Source organism: Ailuropoda melanoleuca, chromosome 13 (assembly GCF_002007445.2).
Source record: "Ailuropoda melanoleuca isolate Jingjing chromosome 13, ASM200744v2, whole genome shotgun sequence".
NCBI classification, from domain to species: Eukaryota; Metazoa; Chordata; class Mammalia; order Carnivora; family Ursidae; genus Ailuropoda; species Ailuropoda melanoleuca.
Window position 1 is genome coordinate 63,229,908 of NC_048230.1, and position 18,562 is coordinate 63,248,469.

Consider the following 18,562-nt stretch of genomic DNA (forward strand, 5'->3'; position numbering starts at 1 on the left):
ATGTAGGAGGGATCCCCTTTCTCCACATCCTCTCCAACAATTGTTGTTTCTTGCCTTGTCTATTTTTGTCAAAAGGCAGTTCTTTCTGGAAAGCGGGAGTTGGTGCAAGTAGGGTTGGCTTGTCATTTGAAATCGTACATTTTTTGAATTTTTATTTGCTTTTATAACTTTTAATAAGATTGCTTATTAAAACTTTTTCATCTTATAAGTATGTAATGTTTTTTGTTTCAGTTTTTACTAGGATAATATTACAAGCTGGTATAATCTTTGTTTTTGATGGTGCTAATAATACAGTTAAAGGGACGGAGAACAGGGTAGCTTTGCTTCTCATTTAGTCTACAGCTGCCTACATCTGTACCAAAACAATTAGTTCTGTGTATGTTTTTCTTTTTCATTAAACCAGTATTTTCGCAGTCTGCCCAACTCTGTTCTCTGTGTATAGACTGAACCAACATGGGCATTAAGTAAAAGTTGAATGAAGGGCGCAGCGGGGCTCTTTGGGGGTAATATCCATGTTTTCAGTATTGTCCTTCTGGGAAGAGGATCAGGGCCTGTGGCAAGGCCTGGACTGGAAGCTTCTCTGAAGGGGTTCTTCCTGGAGTGGAAGTAGTTCTTGGGCTGTGCTCCCCAGCCACATGCACATCGGTGAAGGCAGTAACTGGCATCGTGTGCTGTTTACAGTTCTGAATTGGGAAATTACAACAATTCCCTGTGGCAATAACTGATTTTTCCTGCTGACTTCCATGGGTATTTTATAAGATTTAATTTAAAAATGGAATGATGAGTTATTGTGAAATAATGGGGTTTGAGAGATAAAAAATTTTAATACCTGCAATCTAGGGCAGCAGAGTAATAAATAACTCGTAGTAGAAGAGTGTTGTGACACATACCCAGATCTTTCTCCTCATACTCAGATCCAGTGCTAGTTTCTAACTCTCAATTCTATCAGAGAAACCTGGAGGTTGGGGTTTGGTGATGAAACTGGGAGGAAAGTTTGAGAAAGTCTTGTCCATCTAGTGCGTTCATGTAATTTTCTGTAAGTAGCTACTGTAATGTAATTTCCTATTCAGAAGGCCCTTCAATTACTTATTTCCCTAATACGAACTGCAGAAAGGAAGGATGTAGAAAACGTTGGCTGGTGAAACTGTGTAGAAGACAGCTGAAGAGCTTTGGGGTGAGGCCTGCTCATCAACTGTTGTTAGTCACAGGGGATAGTGGTCCTGCGTGTGTGGTACCGTTTATATATTGCAAATATCTTGCATGTCATAAATACGTGATAGGTGTTTTCTCTAAATTTAGTAGGTACGTTTTATTGTAAAATCAAGTTCGACTTTTGTTACTAAAAATAAGTGCTTTGAGTCTCAGAAATCTCGTCTGCCATTTTTCTTTCTGTCCTTGCAAGTTAGTTTGTTCTAACTGAAAGCCAGAAAAGAGGATTATAAAAATGAAATTGCTTTGATCCAGCCCCAAGTGCCATTAAGTGGTGAGAGTATTACATCTTTGTATTACACAGAACTCCCTTGGTTACAAATGACAAACTCAACTTGAATTAAGTTTAAAAAAAAAAAAGGAACAAAGGCTTCTTGGAGTTAAAGAATCAGAACCAGGCAGTATGGTTGAGGATTCCGCCAGTGTGCTTTGCCTCCAACCCTCCCCTGCATCTCTCTGGGTGTCAGCTCCATCCTTTGCAACTGCTTTTCTTCTGGAGGTTGAACTGTGGCTGCCTGCAACTATGGGCTCACAGCCTAACAGCCTTATGTTGTAGGAGGAAAGAGATTCTTTTTCCTGCCCTATCCTACTGAAAATTATTTTTATTTATTTATTTTTTTTTAAGGAAGGACTCCCAAGTTGGCCTGACTGGGTCATGTGTCCATCCCTGGATCAATCACTGTGGTAAAAGAAATAGGATATCATAGCCCAACCTGACCTTCTGCCTGCTCTTGTAGTCTGGAAGGTCCGTAGTGGTTATCAGCAAAAAAATGCAGAACACACACTGGATCCACTTCAGTCATGGAATAGGTATATATCAATATAGATATTATATTCATGTTTTTTTCTTGAACCATTTGAGAATATCATATGCAGGTGCATATATCATGACTTTTTATCCCTAAGTACTCCTGTGAGTCTTTCCTAAGAGTAAGACCATTTTCTTATCTAACCATTGTCTAATTACTGCTTTTGTTCACTTGCAACTAATAAGCAATCTGTGGGGAGACACTTTAAGATCATGCAAAAAGCCTGCTCATCTTCACATTGTTCTCCCTAGATTTAGCATTCCTTGGTGGTTCTGGACTGTACTTACGCTTCCTATAGTGGTTACAAAATGATTTTCCAACTCCACATTTCCTCTGCATTTACCAGTTGGGCTCTTTAGTAAGCAAGAGGTCTCCCTTCTCCCTTATTTATTCATTATTTATATATCTATCCGTTATTGGTATGGATTCCTTTTGTTCTCAGCTTCTGTAATTCATTACTGTCCTTAGTCACTTTGGTGCTCGGACGGTCCCAGTTTTGACCCACAGGAGCTCTCCAGGTTGACTCCTATGTCTTTTTGCCATGCTGCCTTCATTTTTTTGAGCACTCCCTTACTTTCTGACATAGCAAGAATGTTTCAGGCTCATCTCATATCTTCTCTTACCTCAGCCTTAAAATCAGCTATTTCTCTAAGGAGCTTTGGTATTAGAAACCAAAATGTGGGGCTCAGTCGGTTAAGCATCTGCCTTCGGCTCAGTTCATGATCCTGGAGTCCCAGGATCGAGTCCCACGTCAGGCTCCCTGTTCAGTGAGGAGTCTGTTTCTCCTTCTCCCTCTCCCTCTGCCCCTACCCCTGCCCTCTTGGGCTAGTTCTTTCGCTGTCACTCTCTCTGTCAAATAAATAAATAAAATCCTTAAAAAAAAAAAAAACAAGATGTGAGTGCTGAGTGTGCACATGGCTAGTGGGGCATCTTTACTTTGGTTCTTTTAGTTGTCAGAGCAAGGGAAAAAACACATACACATGCACATATACATATATGTACATGCACATACACATGCATAATATATTCATAATATATGTGTGCCCATTTATATGCATGTGTTCATATATATGCTTATTTTAGAAAACCTGAGTCCATGCTGATGCCTCCAATTTAGATCCCCTATTATCACCCGCTGTTATCTTCCTTGCCTTACAACATTTCATATTTACATCTTCCCTCTTCCTTAGTGAGAACCCCAGCTCCTCATATCAACACATTTACTCATTTGCTTAATCCTATATCACATTTAAAATGGTTTCAAAATTGCTTCACCCATATGCCTACCAAAAAGTTCAAGATTTTTTCACTGCTCCAAAAGCTGAAAGTACATAGTCAGATACAGCTGATCCTTGAACAACACAGGTTTGAACCACATGGGTCCACTTATATACAGATTTTTCTAATATATACAGTACAATAGTGTAAATGTATTTTCTCTTCCTTAAAATTTCATTAGTAACATTTTCTGTAGCTCACTTCGTTGTAAGAATACAGTACAAAATACATATAACATACAGAATATGTGTTAATTGACTGTTTATGTTATCAGTAAGGCTTCTGGTCACTAGTAGGCTACTGGTAGTTAAGTTTTTGAGGAGTCAAATGTTATACAAGGTTTTTTGACTCTACGGGGAGTCATTGCCCATCCCTGTGTTGCTCAGGGGCCAGCTCTGCTGTGTTCACAAATTAATGAGATTTTCCCCCTCTGTTCAGTGTGGGGGGAGGAGGGACACACTTGGATTGATTTGTTTAAGCTTGTTTTCATCTTTAATTTTTAATTTTTTATTATGTAGAACTTCAACATGTTTCCAAAAGTCACGTCTATAAAAAGATACTTTCAGAGAAGTATCATTCACTTCCTGTATCCCTACCAACCCTTCCCTCCACCTATCCCTGTATTTTTGGTGCATCCTTCCTGTGATTCCTTTTAATTTTTTTTAAAAAGATTTTATTTATTTATTTATTTATTTATTTATTTATTTATTTATTTGCCAGAGAGAGAGAGAGTGTGTGAGCGCAAGCAGGGGGAGTGGCGGCAGAGGGAGAAGCAGGCTCCCTGCTGAGCAAGAAGCTTGATGCAGAACTCGATCCCAGGACCCTGGGATCATGACCTGAGCCGAAGGCAGACGCTTAACTGACTGAACCACCCAGGCATCCCTATTTATTTTACTTTATTTATTTTTTTAGAGGGAAAGGGAGAGAATCTTTTTTTCTTTTTCTTTTTCTTTTTTTTTTAAGATTTATTTATTTGAGAGAGGGAGCAGACATGGCGGGGAGGGGCAGAGGGAGAGAATCCTTAAGCAGACTCCCTACTGAGCACAGAGCCTGGTAGGTGCCCTGTCCTGGGACTCTGAGATCATAACCTGACCCAAAATCAAGGGTCAGCTGCTTAACCAACTGAGTTACCCAGGTGCCCTGGGAGAGAGAGACTCTTAAGCAGGCTCCACATCCAGCACGGAGCCTGACACAGGCTCGAATTCACCACCCTGATATCCTGACCTAAACTGAAATCGAGTTGACTGCTTAACTGACTGTGCCACCCAGGTGCCCCTCTTTTTAAAATATAAATATATATATGCATGTTTTCTTATTTTCCCTTTATTCTTCTGCAAAAGGTAGCATAATATACCATTTTGCCCTTCGCTTTTTACACTTAGCGGTGTATCTCAGAAATTATTCGACATCAATGCGTAGGATTCTTAATTGTTTTTACAGTTGCATAGTACTCTGCTGTAGGTATCTGAATTTGTTCACTTTCGTTTCTTCATGTAGGTAGTTTCTATTAATTTGCAATTACTAAATAATACTGCAATGAGTAACCTCACTCATATATATTTTCATGTTGTTGGAGGTATATCTTTAGAGTATATTCCTATAAATGGAATTGCTAGATCAAAGGGTATATACATACGTAGTTTTGTTACATATTATTTAACCACTATTTTTGAAGTACGTGGGGTTTCAGAGAGCAAACAAGCATCCATGGACCAAATCCATCTAGCAGTTTGGAGGTTAAATGTCTTCATTTGATAAAACTCTCAAGCATTAAGTTTTCACAAGTTATTGCAAAGAGGGAGAAAGCATATTTCTTTTTTTTTTTTTATAGATTTTATTCATTTATTCGACAGAGATAGAGACAGCCAGTGAGAGAGGGAACACAAGCAGGGGGAGTGGGAGAGGAAGAAGCAGGCTCATAGCAGAGGAGCCTGATGTGGGGCTCGATCCCATAACGCCAGGATCACGCCCTGAGCCGAAGGCAGATGCTCAACCGCTGTGCCACCCAGGCGCCCCAGAAAGCATATTTCATCTAATCTTCCTGGAGAATGAATTCAGTGATATTTTGTGTCCTATTTGAAAATCCCATTTATAAGCTTACAAAGAATCTTTTCTTCCTGATACTTGTCTTTATGAGAAGAGCTCCGAGAAGAATTTTTGGAACTCAAAATTGATTCTGTTGCCAAAGGTAACCTACAGAAAATCACTTTGAAGATTTCCCAGCTAGAATATCTTCTTACTTACCCACAAATAAGCAAGCAGTTTTCACCAGTCATTTTCCTATTTTACCAACATGTATTTGAGAAGGTGTTCCCTCTACTCCACACTGGCCCCAGCTTCTGGCTAGGAAGTGTCCCAGGCTTGACTTTGGAAGTGCCTCAGTGACTCTTCCTTACATTCATTATTTAATGTGACTGTGAAAATGAAGGCAAATATAAAATATATATGAGTCTTATAGTAAAGATTCATATTTTGAGGAGATTCTGTTTCTTAATTATGGCGTGAGCTTGGTTTGGTTTTGAGTTTGAGTTTGTGAGTTGAGTAGATCTGAATATGTGTATAAATATATACATATAATGAAGTTTTCTGGTATAATGAAGCTGTATTTAGTAGATAGATAAATTGATTTCAGTTGTTGGGAGAAAGGATTTCAGATTCTACAGAAGATTAAACAGGACCCTGAGCATGTGATTATTATTGTGACTCTGTATATTAATCAGCTGTCTTTAAATTCATGTCCAAAAAATTAAGCACAAACCTTCTTTTGTTAAGAGAGCCATTTAAAAAAGAGCTATCAAGAACTATGGATTTGTGGATTTATTTTTTCTGTATTTGGGTCATTGGAATATTTTGTTGCTAATTCTTTTGGTCAATATATTGAGATTCAAATACATTAAAGGAGATTTGAAGTTTTTACATTCATTAAAGGGGAGACTGGGGTTTAAAAAAAGACAGAAAACACAGTATGATATTAAAAGCAACAGGCTGTAGGTCAGATGAGCTGAGTGTCGGCCTCTGCTGCTGACTTTGGGAACTGCCGCTTTTAAGCCTGTTTCTTCTGGAATATGAGGTTCATTTACCTGCCCTCACTCCCTCGCGACACTGTGGTTGTTAACAGTGAAATGAGACAGGGAACACACAAGTACTTGATAGAATATAAATTGCTGTGCAGTTTTCTTAGTGAGGAGCTATATAACATGACATAAATATCCCTGCGAAAATTTAGAATCTGTATAAACTCTTTCACCCGTCTCCTGTTCTGAACTGATAGTATGAACCTCTGTTTTTCCCTCTGTGTTTGAGAATACAAGTCCCTTGTTAAAATGTATAATCCTCCAAAATGGCAGGACCCCTTGAATTTCATTTCCTCAGTTTGGACCAAAGTACTTTTCCTAAAGAACTTTCCTGGTAGGTAGGCAGGCAAGCTAGTCTTCAGCCCGGAGAATCAAGGATGTGCTGTTTGTGCTGACCTGATTGAGGGTCCGTGAGTAGTTAGGGGTGTTCGAGAGAGAGGCGGGCTGGTCTCAGCAGTCAGCCCTGGTTGTTCATCATGCTGGGTCTCCCATCTCTAAACAAGACCATCTGTTTCCCTCCCTTCCCCCACACCTTCCGATAACTCACCTGATAGAAAATGCTAGTGATTTTGGCTCTTTCCTCATCTTCCATAGTCTGTCCCTTGCTCACACTTACTGGTTGTATTTCTGCTGGATCTTTTAAATGATTTTCACCTCTGAGTTTTCATTGATTATATTTAGCCTGGGTCTTCATTTCCTCTTGCCTGGGCTTGCCATCTGGCCTTTGTCACACAGAATGAAGTCAAAACTGTCTGGCTTGGTATGTACCGATTTCTTTGCAGCTCCATTACTTAGTGCTACTCTTCACTTGCCCTGTCCTCCAGCCACGCAGACCATCCTTTAATAGATGTGCGCTCCCCAAGAATGCCAGGGTGGTTAAGAGCATGCCTGGGCTCAAATCCTTTCTTTACCATTTACTAGCCATATTACCCTGGAAATTAACCAAACCTCACTGTGCTTCCTGATAAAATGAGGATAGTAATACTATCTGCCTTATAAGATTGATGTGAGGGCTAAATGAGGTAATCCATGTGAGAGACTTGGAGAGCTGTGCCTATATACAGTAAGTGCTATATAACTAGTAGCTGTAATTATTATTACTACTACTATTACAATTACTGTCCCGTGTACATCCCTGCTGAGTTGCATTTTTCCATATCTCCCCAGTGATGAGTGATCTTGATGCACCCATCTATTCAGTAAGCATTTATTGGATACTTACTATGTATAGGGCATAAAACTGCTCACTGTGAGGAATACAAACTTTAATCAAGTACATACTGACCTTTAGGAACTTAGAGTCTAGTAGGAGAGATCAGAGATGTATAAAATATTTATCCACTCGCAAATGTTTGTGGAGCAACTACACAGGATCTGGGCACTGTGTCGTTCTGACACTGATGTTGTAGTTAATGACTAACTTTGGTGAAAGATGAGAGTTTGAGTACCTTAAGCAAAGCATAGCCGAGGTGCTTTGAGAATATGGAAAAGAGATTTTATCAGCTAGGAGGGTCAGGAAAAGCTTTTTAGAGGTGTTGCCATCTTAGCAGGACCATGCAGGATGGATAGACTTTGCCTGTCTTCACCTGTCTCGGGAGGCATTCAACTACAGCCCTGCCTAGGCTATGGCTCTGGGTAGCTGGTAGGATTTTCAGAATTGTAACCTCAAGGGCAGGGACAGTATTGTTTTCATTTCTGAGTTCCTGTTACTTAACTCCAAGTCTTACATAGACTGTTTTCAGTAGAAGATGGTGACAGATTGGGGAAGTGTCTCTTCGCATGTAACTTAAAGGGAGATTAAAATTTATCGATTCTCAATATCTTAATATCTAGCAATTTAAGTTGCTAGAGAAGACATTTATATAAACTGGAAGTGAGGTTTTTGGAGATGCTCATATTATTTTATTTCTTACCATGTTAATCATAGCCAAAGTAGTCATGATAGGGGTGTAAAAAAAGTGAATTCTCCATCAAGCCATGTAGGTATTTCTTCCCATATTTCTGGGTAGTTCTGGGAAGAAACTCTTGTAGATTCCGCGTTAAAGCCTATCCCAGGACAAGAATTCCAGCATGTGTGATACCATAACTTTCATCACGTGAGAACTCTTACTTTTAAAAACTGCCCAAGAGTTTTAATTCTGAATTTCTCCTTGTAGCAAGGAGCAAGGACCAACCCCAGTGGAGAGAAAGAAGAAAGGAAAGAGGAAAAGTGACACCACAGTGGAGAGTTTAGAGCTGGATCAGGGCCTGCCGAACTCATCCCTGCGGAGTCCTGAGGAGTCCACTGAGTCTACAGACAGCCAGGTACAGCTGTGACCAGGAGCCCTGCTGGAGGTTACGGCTGCCGCACCGGTCTTGCTGACACGGGTTTTGTTGCTCTTCTCTCTCCATCTCCAGCCCACATCCCTTGCACACAGACCTGGGCTGGGCTTTCACTGTTGGGTGGGTGAGCACCGAAGACCACAAGCTTTTTCCCCTAACATCCTGATCCTTATACTAATGGTCTCCCAAGTTTTTTTAGTGGTGTTTGTTTCCTTCTTGGGAAGTAGCATGGTATTAGGCTGCAGAAAGAATGAATATGGAAAATGGAATTGTGGGGCACTCTGGGTAAGGCTTGCGGGGCCTGACTTGCCATGTAGGTGAGGTTTTTAGGGCTCAGAGTGCTATGCCAGTCTGCATAAGGACATTTTCATAATCCCAGATGCTGTAAAAGTCAGGGATGCATGTTCATTTTGCCAAAATAGTCAAGGAAGTTTGACCAAACATGGAAACAAGGAGTTGCCCATCTGAATGAGATTTCTAAAACTGTGCCTCAGTGAGCCCATGACTGGTAGGAATTTCCTCTCTGAGTTGAGGCAACCTGTCTTGGATAGGAGTTCTGATATTTGAAAGTGCTATTTCCTCTGATATCCACAACAGTTTATCTGGGCTATGCTGCTGCAGGGGGACCATGTAAAATCATCCAACTGCTGCACCTTCAACTATCCTCTGAATCCCTGTAGATTCCTAGATGGTTTTCATTGTAGGAAGGTGTCAGCTTCTCATGTCACGGTGGTAAGAAGTAGTAGTGTCTGGGGTGTCAGAGCAGAGAGCCCCCCCTCACTGCCTGTGAACTCAGGCTAATGGCTATCAGGTGTCCTGATGGGCAGAGCAGCAGGCATGTCGGTTGATGAGAGTTGGCAGGGGGTTGAGTGTTTCCAGGATGGTGATCTGTACATTGGATTGGGGGGCAGGTTTTCATGTGGAATCCCTCATGGAAAATGAAATGTCTTAGAAGTGACTTAGTGGAGAAACACAGTGGGAACACAGAGAGAGGCCCAGGACATATGCTTTTAAAAATAAGGAAGGTAGTGTTTGGTTTTCGTTTTTGCTCTTTAAGGTTGAAGTATTGGAGAGAGAACCAGCTGGCGAATGGTTCCCAGAAGTGTTTCTGCTGCTTGGATATGATGTGTACATGAGATGAACCATGTGCTTTTCTGTTTGAGGAAAGCCACTGGGCTGCTTTGTTGTAGAATGTTGTCTCTCTAAAAGGTCACAAGTTACTTAATTATAGATGAGTCCTCAGATGGTGACTCATGAATCTTGCTTTGTCACACTTAAGATGTCTCCTTGCATTTCAAGGAGTGGTATGACGTTCTCAAAGTAAATCCTAATAAAATTGATATTACTTAGTTTTTAAAGAAATATATGGTAAGTATGGTGCATTCGACCAAAACCAAAACAGTTCTATCTCCCTAAAATCAGAGCTTCCAGCTATGCTGGAAGGGATCTGAAAGATGATGGAGTTTACTTCCCGTCCCTGTTTGACTGGAATAGAAATTGATTCCAGAAAGGAGAAAAAAAAGTCACTGTCATTGATGATCAAAAGACATCTCATTGGACCCTGAGACTGTATATACCTTCTTCTCAGGGGATCTTGGCAATTTGGATCCTCTCCCTCAGCTAGATTTCATTTTGAGTGAATTTAATTCTTTTTTTTTTTTTTTAAAGATTTTATTTATTTATTTATTTGACAGAGATAGAGACAGCCAGCGAGAGAGGGGACACAAGCAGGGGGAGTGGGAGAAGAAGAAGCAGGCTCATAGCGGAAGAGCCTGACGTGGGGCTCGATCCCACAACGCCGGGATCACGCCCTGAGCTGAAGGCAGACGCTTAACCGCTGTGCCACCCAGGCGCCCCTGAGTGAATTTAATTCTTAGAAGAATTTGTGTTCAAGGAAAATTTCTTTTGTCAAGTAGGAAAGGCCTCGCATGCATGTTAGTGAGTGCAGATGAGTGTGTTCTTTCTCGTGCAAGCTTTTGCCTTTGACTCACAGAGCATCTCTCCAATGGGTGTGTTTGCCCTGCAGAAACGACGCTCAGGACGGCAGGTGAAGCGCAGAAAATACAACGAGGACCTGGACTTCAAAGTGGTAGATGACGATGGGGAAACGATCGCTGTTCTCGGAGCTGGCCGAACATCCGCCCTCTCGGCTTCTACACTGGCTTGGCAGGCAGAGGTATGGCCTTTGGATTGGGGTGCTGGCCTGGGCCGGACAGCCATTTTGGCCCCATGTTGGGTGTAGAGATTAGTTAAAATCTTTAGAAGGGGGGGTGCACCTGGGTAGCTCAGTCAGTGAAGCGTCTGACTCTTGTCATGGCTTGCTAAACTGACTCTTGTCTGGCTCAGGTCATGATCTCGGGGTGGTGAGATGGAGCCCTGTGTTGGGTTCCACACTGGGTGTGGAGCCTGCTTAAGATTCTCTCTCTCCTTCTCCCTCTACCCCTCTTCTGCTGTTGCACTCATGCTCTCTCTCAAAAAAAAAAAAAANTCTCAAAAAAAAAAAAAAAAAAAAAAGAAGAAGGTGCTAGATACAGTGACTACATAGAAGGGGGAGTGAACAGGAAAGGGGGGAGGTCAGGATTTTAGGAGAGGCACTACCAACATGAACTAAAGCCCACAGCCTGAATGGTACTGTGGGTTGTGGCATGATAGACAAGCTCAGCTGGATGTTGGGGTCTGATCTGAGGAGTGGTGGGAGATGAGCCTTAAGTGGTCTCAAGAGTCACATCATGGGGCGCCTGGGTGGCACAGCGGTTAAGCGTCTGCCTTCGGCTCAGGGCGTGATCCTGGCGTTATGGGATCGAGCCCCACATCAGGCTCCTCCGCTATGAGCCTGCTTCTTCCTCTCCCACTCGCCCTGCTGTTCCCTCTCTTGCTGGCTGTCTCTATCTCTGTCGAATAAATAAATAAAACCTTTAAAAAAAAAAAAAGAGTCACATCATGCAGGGCCTAGATATTAGCTTAAGTATTCGGCCTTTATACTACAGATCAAATGGTAGGGGAGAGGGGGCACTGAGGTCAGGGTTCAAGCAGGGAAGAAACAGGATGGCCCTATTTGCACTTTAGGGATTTCCATTGGTAGCAGTTTCAAGGAGGAAGAGGGACCTGATACCCAGACGCTAGAAGGAAGAGAGGTAAATGTTGAGAAGGTCTGTGCCAAGGAGCTGACAGAGAAGACATTAGAAGCAAAAGAAGAAACAGGCTGTGCATATAGGAGGGGCATCATTGCCAGCAGCACATTCTGGGACACAGCCTGGCTGTTGTTACGGAGTCACTGTCTCTGATTTGGCAGAATTCACGCTCTGCATGCGTGGCAGAGCACAAATACCTGTCCTTCCTCCCGGGCACTGGGGTGGCTTACTGAAGCCGATAAGACTTTATCTTTTTAAACCACCTTGCCTCCAGCTTAAAGCATTTTCATATAATTTCACATATCCTTTCACTCTGTATATGCATGGAAAGTGGCTGGGAGCAGGGGTCATTGTCCCTATTTTAACAATCAAGAAATAGGCACAGAACCATCCAGGTCGTGGAATAACCTAGCAGCAGCTGACCAGTGCCTAGTGTGTCAGAGTTGATTTCGGGTCTCTCTGCCAAGAGTTACCCAAGCAGTGAACACCACACTTAATAGGAATAGTAATTCAATGTACTGTCAGTGCAGTACTCTTCAAGCAGATTGTTTAAGAGTAGTCCTTGCAAGACGGCTATGAGGCAATACGATTATATTGCTCCAGAATGGGTTTTCCTTCCTTGGAGATGTTATGGTTGGTTTGGTCATTAAAACACTACAAGGGAATTTATTTTCTCCTAGTAGCCATTTAGCCCGCCGTTAACCATATTTCAGCTGTTGTTATGACTTCTTGCGTGGTACCTGAAGGGCAGCATTAGCTGATCTGACAAATAATTCAGGAAATTTTATGTATCTTAACAAGACTCTTTTCATCCTCTTCAGGGTGCAACAGAAAGAGAGCTAATCTATGGTGAAACATAAGATAGAATCTGAATTTGCATTAATTATGCCTCAAAAATTGTTGCTAAACTGAGGCAGAAAGAGGCCTGATACGTGGTTTGGCAAGCACAGGGTTTTGGCCCCTGTGGCCCAGGCCTGGCCCAGCAGGCAGGGCAGATAGACAGCCTGCAGGGGCATCAAGCGGGTTTCAGTCATTGTTCCACAGAGCCCCTAGCTGCTCGCTGCTGCTCCACTTGCATCTGGTTTACATTTGGGGCTTCCTGGTGAGGTTTGAACAAAGATTTCCCAGGCTGATGCAAAGTTTGAAAGCCACGAATCTCATCTAGGATTCCAGACAATCCTCAGTGCCCAGTGGCACAGAAAATGAGTTGAAGAAGAAGAGGGTTTTTCTTGTGTCCTTCTCCCGAGGCCTTTTGGATGGGTGTCCGCCTGCTTGCTGGCTTTGGCTTGGGGCCAAGAAGGGTGTGGCGTCACCACCCAGAAAGGCCCTGCTGCTCTCTCGTTGCATTTCTGTGCAGTGTCTTATCAGCATGCTCTGCCTAATTCTGGGGCTCCTGGCCTGGCCCCAATTTGCAGCCTCAGCGTTGGTTATCTAGTGGTGAATTGCTAAAAACATCTTTACACATGGTGCGTTGTAGCCTGGGACTGGCATGGTAGCACAGCCCTGCTTTGGAGTCTAGAGGACAGTACCCTGACTGAGATATGGGATTCTGGGGCAGGAAATAAGTCTCCATCCTGACTGTGACTCTTTGCTTTCTTATTCATTGTCAAACGGATTTTGGTGCTTGGAACAGAGACAAACTTTTGCAGTTGTTGTATATTTACAATGTATAGATTTTTACAAGGCTGTCTCAGTTTCTGCCTCCAACAGTTTGTGCAGTTTACGTGATTTTTACCTTTTAGAACAGAGGATTTAATCTGAATCAGGCTTCAGTTCCCTGTGCCCTCCTGCGCCTCACTCTGTGTCTCTGCAGCCAGTGCCCTGTGTTTTGTCTGGCCTTTTGCTGTGCCTGGCAGGCTAAGCCCAGTTGTTTCCTTCCCCAGGAATCCCCCAGCTCCCCCGAGCTCTGGGGGGAGTGCTCCTGCTCTGTGCTCTAAGGTGGTTGCTTCTTAACTCCTATATTAAATCAAAATTCCTGCCTGATTTTTTTTTTTTTGCCCAGCATGGAGCCCAACACGGGGCTTGAATTCACAGCCCTGAGATTAAGACCTGAGCTGAAATCAAAAGTTGGACGGACACTTCACCGACTGAACCACCCAGGCATCCCCCTGCCTGATTTTTTTTAAAAAACGTGGCCACACACTATCTGTTTACCCCCATTTATTTCCCCTCCTTATTCTGTGTAATGCTTTTGCTCTACTGAGACTGTTTACTTAGTATTCCGTATATGCATCCTGTTTGCCTGTGGACTCATTCTTTCATCCTTTGGGTTTACTTCAGTTTTCCTTCCCACTCCTTGTCTTCTTAGGAGCCGCCATTCCTTAGGGCCCAACTAAAATCTCACCTATTCTGTGAAGGCTCTTCTTGCTTTCTGCACCCGTGCTGGACTTAGGGTTACTGTCACGCCGCTTAGCATTTACCCCGGGGCATTTCTAAGAAGAATGTTTTGTGTTGCTTTCCCTGCATGAATGTAAGCCCCTGAGACTGGCCGTCTCGTTTGATGCTACTTTTGTACCCTCCATGGCACTCAGTAAATACTTGATGATTTGAAAAGTGATTTGCTTCTTGCTAGAGTCTCTCCCATGTGCCTACCTAAATAGAAATAAATCAGGTGGTTGGTTGAGATTGGGGGCAATGTGGGTTGACAATTTTTGAAATTTTCCCTAAGAAAAAAAAATTATATGAGTCTCTGACATGAAAGAGAATGAATTAAAATGGCCTTCTTTGAAGGATAATTTGAGAAAATTCCAAGTAGCTGAGAACAGATGGTTGTTATGGAAGTGTGTTTGGCAAGCAGATTTAGTTTATATCTGTGTGTATCTGTATACACTGAGTGTTTATACACATATGATCGTGCTTATGCACAATCTCTGTTTAGAAAAGTCCTGATTTTCTAGTTTCCTTCCTACTCTGATATGTATTTTGGAAATGAATTCCCTTTTCCTTTTATTAGGATAGGGTAAAACCTGCTCTCAGTATTTTGATGATAACCACTGTTCTGGGTTTTTTTGTTTTTGTTTTTTTGACACTAGTGTTCATCCCCCTTTCTTTAACCAGTGCCAAAAGATAAATTGAAATTTTATTTCAAATTCCTTAATTTTTTACTTGAAAATTTTCTATTGTGAAGAATGTTTGAAGCCCTCCATCCTTTCATTACTCAGAGTAAAGTTGTGTCCTTTCTTGTCCATGTGTTAACCTTTCCTTGGATTTGGCTGGTCCTACCTAAAAACTCCAAATAGCCATCAGAATCCTACCACTAAAACCCATCTTTTTCTGTTCTTCATGGTAGATAAGAATAAGAATGTTTGAAACAATCTGGTAGTGAGGAAGAGATCGTTGTTCCCTTTCAGCATGCATGTACATGTATGAATGCTCCCTGGCTAGTCTGGGTTATACACACTTGGGAGTGGGCAGGAAAGGTAGTCAGCAATGATGAAAGTTTAATGCTGGTTAACCAAGATCTAACTCGGTGCCCTTCTGTGTTCCAAAGCACTTGCTTTTTGCTATTACAACCATGTTGTATTGCAAAATCTCTAAACATTATTTCTTCAAAAATACTTACTGAGCACCTGCTACATGCCGAGGACTGTTTTGTGCTGGAGATAACCTCAGATAACCTCAAGGAGCAAAAGAGACAAAAATCCCCGCTCTCACAGAGGGAGCCACAACAAATGGAGAGGAAGCCTGCAAAACCATGCCTGTGCTCTCTGCCTCACATGTGGTACATTTTGAACCTCATGGGCTAGGAGGCCATAGGGCGAAGCTCAGAGCTTCCAAAGGGTGGAAATAATGAGGGAGAGGCTAGGAACAAACCTAAAAAATAATAATATTGTATAGTTTTTCATGGTAGTAAGTCCTATGGAAAAAAAATCAGAAGAGGAGTGATGTGGAATTGACGAATGAGGGTTGCAGTTTTAAATAGGGTGGGCTGTTTTGGCCTCAGGAGGGTAAGATTTGAGCAAAGAATTGAAGAAAGTAAATGGGTGAGGGAGTCATGAGGGGGAGAAGAGCATTTCAGGCAGAGGAAATAGCTGATACAAAGTGTCTGGGGTAGACACAAGCTGCCCTTGTATATGAGGAAAACACAGGGAGACCTGAAAGGTAACAGAAGGTGGGAGGCTTAGTGAGGCCCAGCAGAGTTTGTAGCCTTTGAAAGATCCTTGGTTTTACTCTGAGTTAAGAGAGAAGCGTTTTAAGCAGTTTAAGGAAAAGAGGGACATAATAAAAAGGGCCATACTGAATGTTGTATTGCAAATAGACGAGTTGAGCAGGAGTGGTAGCAGGGAGACTAGTTAGAAGGCTTTTGGGAATAATCTGGTTGAGAAATGAAGGTGGTTTAGGCCAGGGTAGAAGCAGTGGAGGTAGTGAGAAATGGCTGGATTCTGGACATATTTTGAAGATGGAGCCAACATGATTTCTTGGCTAATCAGACATGGTATATGGAAAGAAAAGAGGAATCAAGGATAACACCAAGATTTTTGGTTTGAACACCAAGAAGGATAGAGTTCCCTGTCACTCAGATGGGAGAAAACTGCAGGTGGAATGGGTAAGGGTGGGAGGTTGGCTAGGATAAGTTTACTTGTAGACATTTTAAGTGTGAAATACTTCCAAGGTAATCAAGTGGAGATGGCAAGTAACAAGTAGATATATGAGTGTCAGTTGAGGGGAGGTTCTGAGATGGATATGTAAACTTGGTTGGTGTAATGATTTAGCCCGTATTTAAAACCATGAGACTGGACAAGATCACCAGGAAAAGGAGTAGAGATAGAAAAGAGTAAAAAGTAGGCCCTAGGGAGCTCCAGAAATTAGTGTTGATATTGGAGGATTCCTACTTCCAGGGAAGATACAGTAGGTCGTAGCAGGGTTACACTCACTGCAAGGAAAAAAACAACAACAAAAACCATAAATTGCAACAAACATATTTTTAAAGACATCTGATATCTGTGGAAGCAACAAGAATTAGATGAACTAAAATTCCAGACAGCAGAGAGCTATTCCTAGATGAGCCCGACAATTGCAGACTGTTTCTTCTCTGGAAACGTTCCTCAGTTCTGGGCATGGGTTGAGGATCAGGCTTGGCGCAAACTGACTATTCTGGGTTGAAGAGAAACTGTCTGACCCTGCTGGTGATGGATTTTACAGGGTTGTGAGATGATTGGAAACTAGAGGAATCCCTAAAGCAAGGGGCTTTCCCCAGGAGACTTCTGGGGTAGCCCAAGAAGTTAGTGGCTCATCCAGAAGGCAGATTGAAATCTCACAGTCTCACAGTACTTAGAGGGAAAATCTCACTAAAAGGATGGGCCTAGTGTAGAAAAATGGACTCTCCCTTAAGAGAGATTTTTTTTTTTTTAAGATTTTATTTATTCATTCAACAGAGATAGAGACAGTCAGCGAGAGAGGGAACACAAGCAGGGGGAGTGGGAGAGGAAGAAGCAGGCTCATAGCAGAGGAGCCTGATGTGGGGCTCGATCCCATAACGCCGGGATCACGCCCTGAGCCGAAGGCAGACACTCAACCGCTGTGCCACCCAGGCGCCCCTAAGAGAGATTTTTAACCTGCTTTGGGATTGGAGACTCCAGGGCTCAGGATAAAAAGATCTGCCAGACTCAGTTGGTAGTGACCTTGGACATTCATGCTCAAGAAATAGAGTAGAACAAGAGATGGACTGAATTTTGACCCAATTCAAAGCCTGACCCAATTCAGTCTCTGATTGGACCCAAGGGACCACCCCCTCTCATAGTGTCTAAGAGAAAATAGTAAACAGTTATGGAAAATATTGTTTGGAGCTTTATGGTTCCTTTATTCACAAGATCTACCATAAGTAAAAAACTACTGGACATTTGAAAAGGCTGGGGAAAAAGCAAGAGAATACATATATAATACAAGCAGACCCTAGATGATCCAGATACTGGAATGAGCAGAAAAGAACTTTAGAATAACTATGATTGATGTGTGAAAGAAAATAAAAGAAATTGGGCAAAAAAAGTTTTAAAGTGAAGACTTCCAGTGGAGAAATGAATCTGTAAAGAGAAATCAACAGTCTGGAAATGAAAATTCTAATTTAAAAAACTTAGAACACAGTAGATGACTTTAAAAGCAGATTAGTTAGAGCAGAAGATAAGATTGGTGACTTGGAAGACAATCAATAGAAAATTTCTAACCTGAAGCATAGAGAGAAAAGAGAATGCAAAGATCAGAATGAGGTGTAAGAAATAATTGGGGTACAGTGAAAAGGTGTTAATATATATCTGATTAGAGTCCTAGGCATGGAGGAGAGATAGGGGCAGAGGAGTGTTTGAAGATAAAATTAATGGCCAAGGCCCCCCCGCCATAAACTGATGGGAGGGGGTATCAACCAGTAGATTCAACATCAGGTATAACTCCCATGCAGGAAAAATACAAAAGTGAAAACCATACCCAGGTGTGTCTGAAACAGTAGAAAACCAAAGACTGAAAAAACACTGGATAAAAACTGAGTACTAATATTGAATTAAATGGTATGATATTGAATACTTTCCCCCTGAATTTGGGAATAAGAAAAAAATTCCTCTATTATCATTATATTCAGAAATGCACTGGTGGTCCTGGCTACTTCAGTAAGGAAAACAAAGAAATAAAAAGTTTAAAGATTGGAAGGGAAGAAGTAATATTCATTATTTGTAGATGACATGACAATGCATAGAAGATTCAACAGAATTGACAAACCATTAGCATTAAGAAATGTGGATTTAGCTAACTT

At 41.9% G+C, this 18,562-nt stretch overlaps 1 protein-coding gene across 3 annotated transcripts in view; it reads left to right on the forward strand.

Moving 5' to 3' along the window:
- Window positions 1-18,562, forward strand: part of CHD6 (chromodomain helicase DNA binding protein 6) — a 176,700-nt gene that overhangs the window by 55,148 nt on the left and 102,990 nt on the right. For all 3 annotated transcript variants that reach the window (XM_034641310.1, XM_034641311.1, XM_034641312.1), the window contains exons 5-6: window positions 8,527-8,674; window positions 10,719-10,868. In XM_034641310.1, the coding sequence (XP_034497201.1) occupies window positions 8,527-8,674; window positions 10,719-10,868 (298 nt within the window). The remainder of the gene's footprint in view (window positions 1-8,526; window positions 8,675-10,718; window positions 10,869-18,562) is intronic.